This window comes from Lemur catta, chromosome 24, assembly GCF_020740605.2.
Source record: "Lemur catta isolate mLemCat1 chromosome 24, mLemCat1.pri, whole genome shotgun sequence".
In the NCBI taxonomy this organism is placed as follows: Eukaryota; Metazoa; Chordata; class Mammalia; order Primates; family Lemuridae; genus Lemur; species Lemur catta.
The window spans coordinates 11,525,955-11,538,216 of NC_059151.1; the positions used below are offsets into that span (position 1 = coordinate 11,525,955).

General features: G+C 43.0%; 1 protein-coding gene across 1 annotated transcript in view; it reads right to left on the reverse strand.

Annotated features, from left to right (window-relative positions):
* Nucleotides 1–9,813, reverse strand: part of ADH5 (alcohol dehydrogenase 5 (class III), chi polypeptide) — a 51,302-nt gene extending 41,489 nt beyond the window's left edge. Inside the window, exon 1 of the mRNA XM_045536864.1 lies at nt 9,729–9,813. Within this exon, the coding sequence (XP_045392820.1) occupies nt 9,729–9,740 (12 nt within the window). The 5' untranslated portion in view covers nt 9,741–9,813. The remainder of the gene's footprint in view (nt 1–9,728) is intronic.
* Nucleotides 9,814–12,262: the final 2,449 nt, after the last annotated feature.

The following is a 12,262-nucleotide window of genomic DNA, read 5'->3' on the forward strand; positions in this document are numbered from 1 at the left end:
CTGGTGGCTCACAGGTTTAGAAACCATGGGAAAAACTTGTGGATATTGGAGACCCGGAATAAAATTAACCTGGGATGACTTAAAGCCTTTTTTTCCACAATGGAGAACTTCTGATGTGCCTAAATTATTTACACACACAGTTAGAACAGAGAAGATTTTGGACTTCTCAAAAGCCATTGGAGGCTTTTTTCAGTTGGGATTATGAAAGTTCTTTTTTTTTTTTGAGACAGAGTGTCACTTTGTTGCCCTCGCTAGAGTGAGTGCCATGGCGTCAGCCTAGCTCACAGCAACCTCAAACTCCTGGGCTTAAGCAATCCTACTGCCTCAGCCTCCTGAGTAGCTGGGACTACAGGCATGCGCCACCGTGCCCGGCTAATTTTTTCTATATATATTTTAGTTGGCCAGCTAATTTGTTTCTATTTTTAGTAGAGACGGGGTCTCGCTCTTGCTCAGGCTGGTCTCGAACTCCTGACCTCGAGCGATCCACCCGCCTCGGCCTCCCAGAGTGCTGGGATTACAGGCGTGAGCCACCGCGCCCGGCCGGGATTATGAAAGTTCTAAATGCAATCAAGAATCCCCAGTTGCCCCTGAAAAATGAATAATTCAAAACTTAACCAGCACCTTCGAACTCCTGAAAATCAAGACTAGTAAATATTTCTCATGGAAATGTATCTCAGATATAACATAAAAGACTTTGCTGAAAGTGAAAAGCTCATTGTTTTATGGGGTCATTATTTCCAATTTTACCCTTATCTTGCTTATAACTCCTGGCTTGGAAACTACGGGGGTGTTCTAGATTCAGTGTCTGGGATAGTGAACAAATTTGTAGGAGTGGACACACGGCACCAGCTAAGATGTCATGGGATATAAGGAAAATTAAACAGAGGAATGTGAAGGGAATTTAAGAATGTTCATTCAATTAAAATCTAAAATGATGACTGATAGAAATATTGGTGATTTTCACTGCAGAGGATCATATACCACAGTGTCCGGATTTCTAATGGCCTCAAAGCAAAATTCTACACCAGCACCTGTCTTATCCAGTAAAGTTTCTTGATTGGGTTTCTTGAAGTGCTGAGGGTTGATGTGCTAAGTGGCACCCACTTCCTCTGCCTTCCTGAATTTGTCTGTCTCGCTGTCCACTCCAACGATCCTGGCTGCTCCTGCCACTTTACAACTCGTGACAACAAACAGGCCAACTCCTCCAAGGGCATACACAGCACGGGTGGAGCCTGGGGTCACCTAAGCACATAAAGGCGGAAAACCCAGAAAACAAAAGTGAGGAGAACACGTACCTTCGCTCAGTTGGGAAGGCCAAGCTCGTACGTACACGCTTTTTATGAGACATAGGGAAAGGACGTTTACAAATGAAACATAACTAGAGAATTTTAGTTTCTCAAGATGTTTCTAGGTATGGGGTACTCTTGCCACAACAGCACAAAGCTACCTGTAGGTAGAGAGTTCCAAGTCTGAGGAATTAGCCTGGGTAGAAGTAGTTTAATGAATTTTCATTGAATCTTAGGACTTATTACAGAGTATTTATTTAATTCCAGATATTTCTGAGTTATTTAAAACTATCTCGATCTTCCTGCAACCCTTCCTTTCTTTTTCTTTTTGGATAGCTGTAAACTTTGCATTACTTGTAGGGTCAGTGCCTCATGAAGGCGGAGGCTTACTCTTTATTGAGTGCCATCCACTATGGGACTAACTTAAATTGAACCCCTTCCATTCTACCTCTCTGTGTAGTATTGGGACTAACGGACTTTGGAAAAAGCAAAGACTTAAAATGCAACAGCCCCTCTAAGAAGGCATCCGGAAAGGTTTAAGTGATGTTCCAGGAACAGGAGTTTAACAGTAGCCTAGTTGATCAGAGTGCGATTCCCTGGCCAATCTTTCTAATGCTGTAATATTCCCTGCATCACTTTGTCCCTTGACTTTCCTTTTCTTTTTATTAGCACTTGTCACTACCTAATATACACTTGTCACTACCTAATATATTATGCAACAAAACATAAGCTTGATGAGTTTTGTTAGCTGCTGAATTCCAGCACTGGGAACAGTGAGTGGCTCCATCAATGTCTGTTGAGTGAAAGAAAGAATACACTGGAATATGGAAGGACACAGTCATGTTGCAGTGGTGTTAGGTTTAACCTCCAGGGATTTTTGATGTCTCCAGTTGTGAATGGCATCCAGACTCAATTCATCAGTTATTATTGACCAAGAGGGAATCAGAAAGATGTTGGAGCGGGTATGAGATGACTAGGTAGATAGTAGAGATCTCAAGAATGTGTGTAGGCAGGGTTGGGTATTTTTCCTTAGAGTATGATCAGACATGACCCAGATGCATGAGGCCTTTCAACTCCACATCCCAGTAATTCCAGCCGAAATGGGTTAAGCACCCCTTGCACTGTGGCCTGAGCTGTGGAGCGGCCCCCAACATCACCACAGACCTCTGGTCTGACCAGGGAGCTGCTGGGAGTCTGTGCAGTGACAGTGCACTGGGGAGTGGGTGCAGCAGGGATCTGGTGGCTGCCATTCCTGGGTTATTGCAACTGATGCCATTCTGAACTGTCAAGTAGAGGCATCAGGTCTGTGCAGGGCTTGGGGCTCAGCTTGCTCCAGCTGCCTCCTCCTCATCCTGCTGGGCCAGGGAAGGAGCAGGCAGAGCAGATGGTCTCCCACACTGTGCCCTGTGACTGGGAGCTGAGCAACCCTCCCCGACAGCAGAGGATTGGAACAGAACAGGTGCCACAGATGCCACAAGCATCACCTAAGAAGCCTCGTGGTAACTGCCTCCAGGGGACCTGGGCAGAGGGAAAGCCCTGACGGCCTGGTGGCCTTGGCCCCTGCACCCCCATGCTGCCGCCCGCCACACGTGGCTCCACCTCCATGGTTCCTGCACTGCTGTCTGGCCCCTGGCCCCGCCCACACAGCTCCTGCCCTGCCTCCTGATGGTGGCTCTGGCTTCAGTGCTGCCCTGCTCTACCCCTGAGGCTCCAGAGCTCCAGTTGGGCCCCCAGGCTCCTCCTCTGAGGCTTCACTGCAGCTGCTGGGCCTGCAGCTCCATCCCTAAGGCTCCAGCACTGCCGTGGGGCCTCAAGACTCTGCCCCTAAGGCTCCACTGCTGCCACTGGGCTTGTGGCTCTGTGTCCTGAGGCTCCAGCACTGCCACCAGTCTTGGACCTGGCTATGAGGCTCGCTACTGCCATTGAGCCCTGCGGCCCCACCCCGAGTCTCCCCCTAGCCTCCTGGTGGCAACCACCTTGCGGTCCAGTGCTGTGCCAGGGACCCACCAGCCTCCAGCCACCACCGTACCTGGACCCAGTTGGAGCAAACGCCTACGGCCCAGACATCCATGACCACTGCCTAGATCACCCAGCTGCCACTGTCACCTCCATGAGGAGACCTGGGCAGAGCAATGTCCCGGAACACCAGCCTCTGTGGAGAGAATATCGCCAGCCACCAACTTGAGCTTCCAGTACTGGTCTGGGGAGCAACCTGCTACTCAGCAGGAAGATCAGCCAGCACTGGCTTGAACTGCGGCAATCACAGGGAAACAGGACAAAACAGAACAGCTGTGCACCTGCCCCTCCCCTGCCGGGTCAATCTCCAGAGTAGGACACAAAAGCACCATCTAGGGCCCTTTCATTCTTCTAAGTAGGAGAGCTCCGAGCAAAGGAGAACAGGTGTCCTGCAAACCTGTCAGCTGCGAGCTGAGAGAAGAGGATTCAGATGAGATGAAAACTGGCAAAAGAACTCTGGCACCATGAAGAAACAAAACAGTTCAGTACTCTCAAGGAATCACAATGGACCCTAACCAAAAGGAAATTGTGAAAATGTCACAAATGGAATTCAGAATATGGATGGCAAATAAGATGAATGGAATGAAAAAGAAAATCGAAAACCGAAAGCCAAAAAAACAAATTTCAGGACATCAATGAAAAAAACGAAAAAGTTGCTAAAGACACAGACAACATGAGAAAGGATGTAACAGAACTTAAGCAAATGAAAGTCATTTAGGGAATTTGAAAATATAGCAGTAAGCTTCAGCAACAGGCCAAACCAGGCAGAAGAATCTCTTTCTTGAAGGCAAGGATCTTGAACTAACCCACTGACTCAAAGACTGAAGAAAAGAAAGCAAAGAATGAGGTTGTATTAATTTGCAGCACCACCAACAATGTATAAACACACTTTTCTCTCGGCATCCACGCCAACATCTATTGTTTTTTGACTTTTTATTAACGGCCATTTTGATAGGAGTAAGGTGATATCTCATTGTTGTTTTGTGTTTCCCTGATGATTAATGATGTTGAACATTTCTTTATGTTTGCTGGTATTTGTCTATATTCTTTTGAAAAACTTCTGTTCATGTCTTTTGCTCACTTTGTAATGGGGTTGTTTCTTTTTGGTTTTTTTTACTGTTTGCTTTTTTTGTAAATTCTGGATATTAGTCCTCCTTTATCAGATGTATAGTTTGTGAATATTTTCTCCCATTCTGTAGGTTGTCTATTTAGTGTGTTGACTATTTCCTTTACTGTGCAGAGGCTTTTAGTTTAATCAGTCTCATTATTTTCATTTTTACTGGAATTGCCTTAGTCATAAATTCTTTGCCAAGGCTGATATCTAGAAGAGTTCTTCCTATATTATCTTCTAGAAGTTTCAGGGTTTCATGCCTTACCTTTAAGTCTTTTATCCATCTCAAATTAATTTTTGTATACGGTGAGAAATAAGTGTCCTGTTTCATTCTTCTGCATGTGGCTCTCCAATTTTCCCAGCACCATTTATTGAATGGGGTTTCCTTTCCCCAGTATATGTTGTTGTCTGCATTGTCAAAGGTCAGTTGGTTGTAGGTAGGTGGTTTTATATCTGGATTCTCTGTTCTGGTCCATTGGTCTATGTCTCTACCAGTACCATGCTGTTTTGGTTACCATAGCCCTGTAGTATAGTTTGAAGTCTGGTACTGTGATGCCTCCAGAATCATTCTTTTTGCTTTAGATTGCTTTGGCTATTCCGGCTCTCTTTTGGTTTCAAATAAAGCAAAGAATTATTTTTTCTAGATCTGGGAAATATGACATTGGTATTTTGATGGGGATTGCATTGAATCTGTAAGTCACTTTGGGCAGTATGGACATTTTAACAATGTTGATTCTACCAATCCATGAACATGAGATGTTTTTTCATTTGACTTTGTCATCTGTGATTTAATCTTCTAAGATTAAGGTAGCCTCTTACCCCTAGCAGCCCAGAGACTAGTTGGAAGATGAGGCAAGCACACAAATTGACACAAATATGACATGACATAAAGGGGAACACCACACCTACTTTGCCTGTAGTACCCATGGTGATTTTTTTCATCACAGATGAATTTATTGAGAAAGGGAGATTTTGGCCACAACTTTCACTGTGAAAAGTCCAAGTGTACACAGGTTACTGGTAGATCAAAAATCTGAGTCCTCAGCTTTCTGTACAATCAGTGATTATTAGACTAGATCCTTTAGCGTTCCCTGGAAGGTCAGACTCTTGAGGGAAGTTCCTAAGTGTAATCTGAAGTAGACTTAGCTCAATGAAAGAGCATAAAAGGTGAAATTGTGCAAATGATTTGCCTGTTCTTAATCAAGAAAGTCCTCCCTTAATATCTACTGTTGAGTTTTAAATTGGGGCCTTTAAATGTCAAAGTTTAAAATTTCTAATAAAATTACTATTTTTTTCCCAATGCAGAGGTGATAATCTTTGCCTCTAAACTTCAGTAATTCTTTTGGTTTTCTGAATGTAAATCTCACTGTCGAGGGATTAGGATGGTACTAGATAGTTTTCCCTGGCAGTGTAGCAAGAGCTCTGCACTGCTTGGTAGGCAGAGCTGGTTACTCAGAGGAAGTGAAGCTGATTTGCATAAGGGGCCTACCACCTTGGATTTGGAGCTGAGAAAATCTCTGTAAATCTCTGTATGTGTACCAAGAGAGTCTTGACCAAGACTCAAAGATCTTGATGAAGAATGGAGACAAAGAAATATATTTCCAATGAAAGGCAACACTAGTGGGCAGGCTTTAGCTAGAAAAAAAAGAAAGGACAAGAAAATGCTTTTCCTGCGTCAAATGGGATGATCGTATGATTTTCCTTCTTTATTTAGCCTACGGATATGGTAGATTATATACTTTTCAAATGTTGAACTAGCCCTGCATAACTGGGAAAAAAAAAATCACACTGCTTGTATAATTCCTTTCATATATTGCTGGATTCATTTTGGTAATGTTTTCTTAAAGATTTTTCCTCCTACATTCATGGGAGTTATTAATGTTAGTGTTCTGTGTTTGCACTCTCTGTTTGGTTTTGGTGTCACAGTAATTAACATTAATTTCATGAAGTGAACTAGTGAACTAGGAAGTGTTTCCTCATGTGGGATTTTTGTCTGTGTGAGTCAGTGAGTCCTAAAGTAATATGTTTCACCTAAAGATTACTCAAAATGAAGAATGTATTGTCTTTTTTTGACATCTAATTTTGAAACCCGAAAGCTGTATAAACACATATTTTTATAGTAGTATCCAGAATTGCCGAACTTCCTCATTCCACCTGTGCCTCCAATTCTTTGGGCCTGGTCTCTCTGCTCTCCCTGCACTGACGCCCCACGCTCCCTCCCCGACTGTCCTTTCATTGTCCCCCAGTTGCTTTCACTGTCCCTTTACTTCTCTAGCTGAAACTCCTCTCACCCATTCTGTTCCATAATGTTTTTCTTATCCTCTTGTACCAATCTCTTTTTCCTTCTTTGTGGTTCCAGGGTGTGGTCTATAGAAATTTCACAGTATAATCTGTTCTCACCATGTCATTGTGTGCCTGTCACTTTGAAATTATGCCAGGAATTAAATGCTACAATAAAAGTATAAAAACATATGTGATTTTCTTCACAAATATACACAAGCTATACTTTAGTCAGATGTCAGAGTTATGCGAGGAAAGGGCTAAATTAATTCAAGTTTTTACTCACAGTTGTATGATGTGTGTTATCAGTATTTTCTAAAATGAAATGCATTGCCTTTATTTTCGAAATTCTGTCTTGATGTGCTATGTGGCAAATATAAAAAATGTGCACTTGTAACACACCTGAGGCAATTTAAACATCATCATTACTGGTACTGAGACTAAAATGAAGTTGGAAAGGCCTTAGCTAAAATAATTGAAGTGTGAATAAGGATCTTAACGGTAAATTTTCTACTTGGTTTCCTTACTGATACGCACTTACCTAGAGAGCTTATTTAGGAAACTGAGCCATCGGATTGAGACATTGTTTCTGTTTGTTTGTTGAGGTGGATGGCAGGACGAGACCTGGCCGGACGGCTGGACTGCGGTGACGCGAGACGGGAAGCGGTCGGCCCAGTTCGAGCACACCCTGCTGGTCACAGACACTGGCTGCGACATCCTCACCCAGAGGCTCGACAGCGCGCGGCCCCACTTCATGTCCCACTTTTAATGTCTCCCACGATGGCGCGTCTCGGTGACACCTTCTGACTGTACTGTGCATTTTTCCGAGAGCACAGAAAGGCCGAGGAACCTTTTTTATCACCAGTTTTGTTTTGACTGTAGATGACAAAGGACTACAGCATTTGACGTGTGTCCTCAGGGACTCGTCCTGGGTCTGCAGAAGCTGCGAAGAGTAAAGGAAACGTCGATGAACTCTTTTCACTGCCTGCGCCCCCCCTGCTCCCCACCTCTCCCTGTGCACCTCTTCTCACTCTCCCTCTGAGCACTTTTGCTTAACCCGCTTCTAGTTGCTTTTATCACTGCCACCAACCGGCCACCAAGAGCCAGCTGCTTTTCAGGTGAACGCTGGAGATGAGAATCCTTGAAACTTTAGCAATGTATGTTGCACCAGATTTTTAAAATTATATATATGGAGATATACATGTGTACATTTTAAATTCCACAATTTCACAGATTCACAAAGAAACACATACCTCTAAGTGATATGGAAAGTTGTTTTGAGAGTTCATGTAAATCGTATACATTAACAAAAGATTTAATTGAGATGACCACCTGGTCAGATATAAAATACTCTTTTTGTTAAAAAGTTTTATGCATCAAATATTTGATGACCCTCTACAATGTGTAAGCAAGAGCAGGTTAAGAACACAGGTTACACGAGAATCGGGTTCAGCAGGCCTGGCATGGGGCTCAAGGAATCTGTATGTGTAACACGTGGCCTATGAAATTCTGGCTCAGGTTGGTTTAAATAGCACCAGTTTTTAAAACTGCAGGGTGGGAAGGAGGATAAGAAGTATCAGAATGGGGGTACGTAACTGTATCCACCCCTTATACCTTGGTTGTTCAATACAGGAGCCACTTGCCACTTGTCACTATTGATCACTTAGAAAATGGCCAATATGACCTGATATATGCTGTATGTATAAAACATTCCTGGATTTTGAAGACTTAGTACAAAAGAAGTAAAAATATCTAATTGTATGTTTTAAAATATTGTTTACATGTTGAAATAGTATTTTGAATACATTGGATCAAATACATATATTGTTAAAATTAATCTCACACGTTCCTTTTTAATGTGGCTACTGAAAAATTCAAAATTACATATGTGACTCATACCTGCCGCATAGAGCTGCTTTAGAGATTATAGTCAGTACCTTCCTCTACTACCAGGGAACGAAGTGTCTTGAGGAAGGTTCTGACCATTTACATAATACTTACAAAACTTGTTGACAGAATAAAGGCTGCAAACCACAGGGTTTTTAGGAGACAGGCTTGAAAGTCAGTAGTTACAAAGAGTGTAACTTAGAGACAGGCACAAAGTGATACAGAATGCAGAGAGTGGGGAAAGAGTGTAACTCTGCTGGTTTTGGTGAAGCATCATTTTTAATCAGTATTAAAAGGATGAGGAAGAGATACTTACAAATGGTGACAAAACACCTACACCTAGGGTAACTGTGAGGAGTGAATGGGAATGAATATGAAGTCTCTAACACAGACATTGAAACAATGTAGCTTTGCAAAACTAAGTAGTTATTGGTAGCACTAGAACAAGGCGTTGAAGAAAAGGAGAAGTGAACTACATAGAGAGAGTGGCCTATGTCAATTGGTGAGTCTGGAAATTATGGCTTTTAAGATTTAATTGTAGATATTAAATCTGACAGAACAAAGAATTCAGAAACTGCACTAGAATCGTTTTCACCTCAATGAACCAGAAAGCTCAAAGCAAAATCTCAAAGGCCGGATTCAGAATACAAACAATGAAGTTATGCAACCACTGAAAGCAGTAAGAATAAATAAATCATTCAGATTCAAAGTCTGATGCCCCTCCAAGGGAGCTTAACCCTTTCCTTGCCCTGACAAGTCCAAGCAAAAGCAAGCGCCACTGTAAATCTGCCAGAAAACGGCCCTATCTCAACATTTGAACTATTATAGGAATTATACTTTTTCACCTCCTCTGCATAAAGATAACATGCAAATAAGGAAAGGTCCTAAGCCATTTCCACAGGGACAGCGACCCGGGCAGCCCCGGCCCCCGGCCCGGTCTCCCCACCCGACCCGGCTCCGCGCGTCCCACACGCCGCGAAGCAAAGCTTCCTTCTCGCGCTCTCTCAGGCTGCGCGCGCCGGGCCCGGCCTCAGCTCGGGTAGCGGATGCCGTGCGGGGCGGAGTCTCCCGCGGCCCGGGGGCCCCGGCCCGCTTCTGCCCGCGCCGTCCCTCCCTCGGCCTCAGGGCCCACGCGCGGCGCGCGCTACCTGGCTCGCCATGTCCGCGGGTTCGAGTCGGCGCAGAGAAGCGCGGTCGCCGGGCGGGCCCTGTGGGGACGGGGCGTGTGGGCGGGGCCTGCGTGCGTCCTCAGCGTGTGCGTGGGGGCGGGGCCTGCGTGCGTCCTCAGCGTCGGGGCGTGTGGGCGGGGCCTGCGTGCGTCCTCAGCGTCGGGGCGTGGGGGCGTGCGCCTGTCGCCAGCGAGGGGGCGTGGGGGCGTGGGGGCGTGGGGGCCCCAGCTTTTTATATTATTTTATTTTATTTTACTTCATTTTATTTTACTTTACTTTATTTTACTTTATTTTATTTTATTTATTTAATTTAATGTATTTTATTTTATTTTACTTTATTTTATTTATTTTACTTTATTTTATTTTATTTTATTTTATTTTATTATTTTTTTTTTTGTGGAGGTCTCACTGTGTTGCCCAGGCTGGTCTCAAACTTTTGGCCTCAGGCGATCTTCCCTAGCTTGGCCTTCCAAAGTGCTGCGATTACAGGCGCAAGCCAGAACCATTTGAAAGGAAGTTACCAACTTCATGAAAACTACCTCTAACTTTTTTAGCAAGTATGTGCTAAGAACAAGGACATTCTCCTGCGTGTTCCCATCCATCCCCAAGAAAATGTTTAGTTTGCAGGTGTCAATCATACTTCTCATAAGACAGTCAGAAAGGCTGTCTGTTTTCCCTGTAATACAGGATTCATTTAATGAGGTTAGTAAATTCTGCCTTTCCTACTTCAAAGGGTGCGTTGCAGGAGGCCTGCTATCTCTAAGGCTGTGAAAAGAGAGGAAAATGGTTGTGCCCTTTAGAACCCTTAGAGTCCTGTAGAAAATGGGGAGTCAGATGAAATAATACACGTGAAAATACTCTTTAAAATGTCAACTGTGATATAAATGAAAGTTGCTCTTATTCTCTCTGAATTCCTCTTTTCAAGAAAATAGGATCTGGGAGATGGAAAAACATTAAAAACGAAACACCAGAGGGCGCTGTAGTAGTATTTTGAACCTATCACAATCTAAGATGTTTGAAGACAGTGAATATATCTTACAACTGCATTTTTTCCCCATATCAGAGGACTCCACTATGACTGTATTGCCTTACAAATTCAAGTATTGTGCGCCCTATTAATTAGCATTCTTACATATCTGTAATCATTTCAGACCAAAAACAGTTTGTTTTTTTTCTTTTCCATAGACCCATGTATCCTATATTGGAGAATACAATTTTTTTTTCTGAAAATTTAATGACCTTTAATACTCAGAAGGTCCGTTGCTTATGTGCCTGGAACAGATTTCAATGTTTGAACTAGAGCATTGTGGGAGGAGCAGAGGTCATTCTGAGGAAATTCTTTAGAACAACGTAAAGTAGATTGTCCATCAAACTTTTAAAGTAACATTTTTTTCCTTTGAAGAGGTCGAGTTCCATTCCAGATTTGTTTCAGTGGCTTGACGCCCTTGAGACAGTGCAACTTGTGTCGCCCCCTGTCTTTCTTTTTTTTTTTTTTCCGGCAGGTGAGTTGTTACACACTCCTTAGCAGATTCCGACTTCCATGGCCACCATCCTGCTGCCCCTTGTCTTTCAAAAAGCAATGTTCTTTAAGTGAAGAATGAGTGTGAGAACACTCAGGAAAAGTCAGCAACTGTCAGTAGTTTGCAGGTTTTTGTTTCATATCTTTGAAGTGTAGGTCTTAAGTGGGAGTTTTTGCCAATTGCATTATTGCCATATAGTTTTTGTTGTCTCTGGAGTAGCCTATAAAGATTCAGCGTTCATTCCTCATTTTGAAAGAGAGATATTTGGGTAACTTAGGCATTTCATGTACATTTTGAATAATGATACTAGAATTATGTTTACTAGGAGTTTCAAGTAAGTGCATGCTGAGAGCAGAAGCCTCTGCTGCTGAAAAACTGATCAAGGATAAGCTGTAAACTCCCTCACTCTGGGGTTTCATTGATTTGATAAATAATCCTCACAACATTGTTAAGAACAATTAGACGTGTTTCTATTTTGTGTGTGTGTGTGTGTGTGTTTGTGTGTGTTTTGGTTTGTTTTTGTTTTTTCGAATCACAGAACCACACATGGAAATTAGAAGACCGAGAGAGGCAGGGACACTCCCTGCAGGAGAATTGCTGAGAGAGGGAGAGAGAGAAACTGAGACTACTGGATCACAACTTGGCGTAAACATTAATGACCATAACGACTATTCTGAGTTATTAAGATAACATTTGGCATTTTCTCTTTAGGACAATAGGGGAATATAGAAAATATTTTGGAAAAATTCCATTCAAAAGAGTGAATAGAAACTATTTGGACACTTGTGAGGATAAACTTTCATCATCCAGCAACATATATTTTGAGTATCTGTGACAGACAGAGGGATGGATTCAAAGATTGTTCTGCCTTCAAGGAGTTTACAAACACGTCTTTGAAAATGAACAACAGGAGCAGCATGTCTTGGGATTTCCATGAATACACTAAGCAACAAAGGAGATCAGGGAATAAAAACAGGTTTGTGGCTGCAAAGA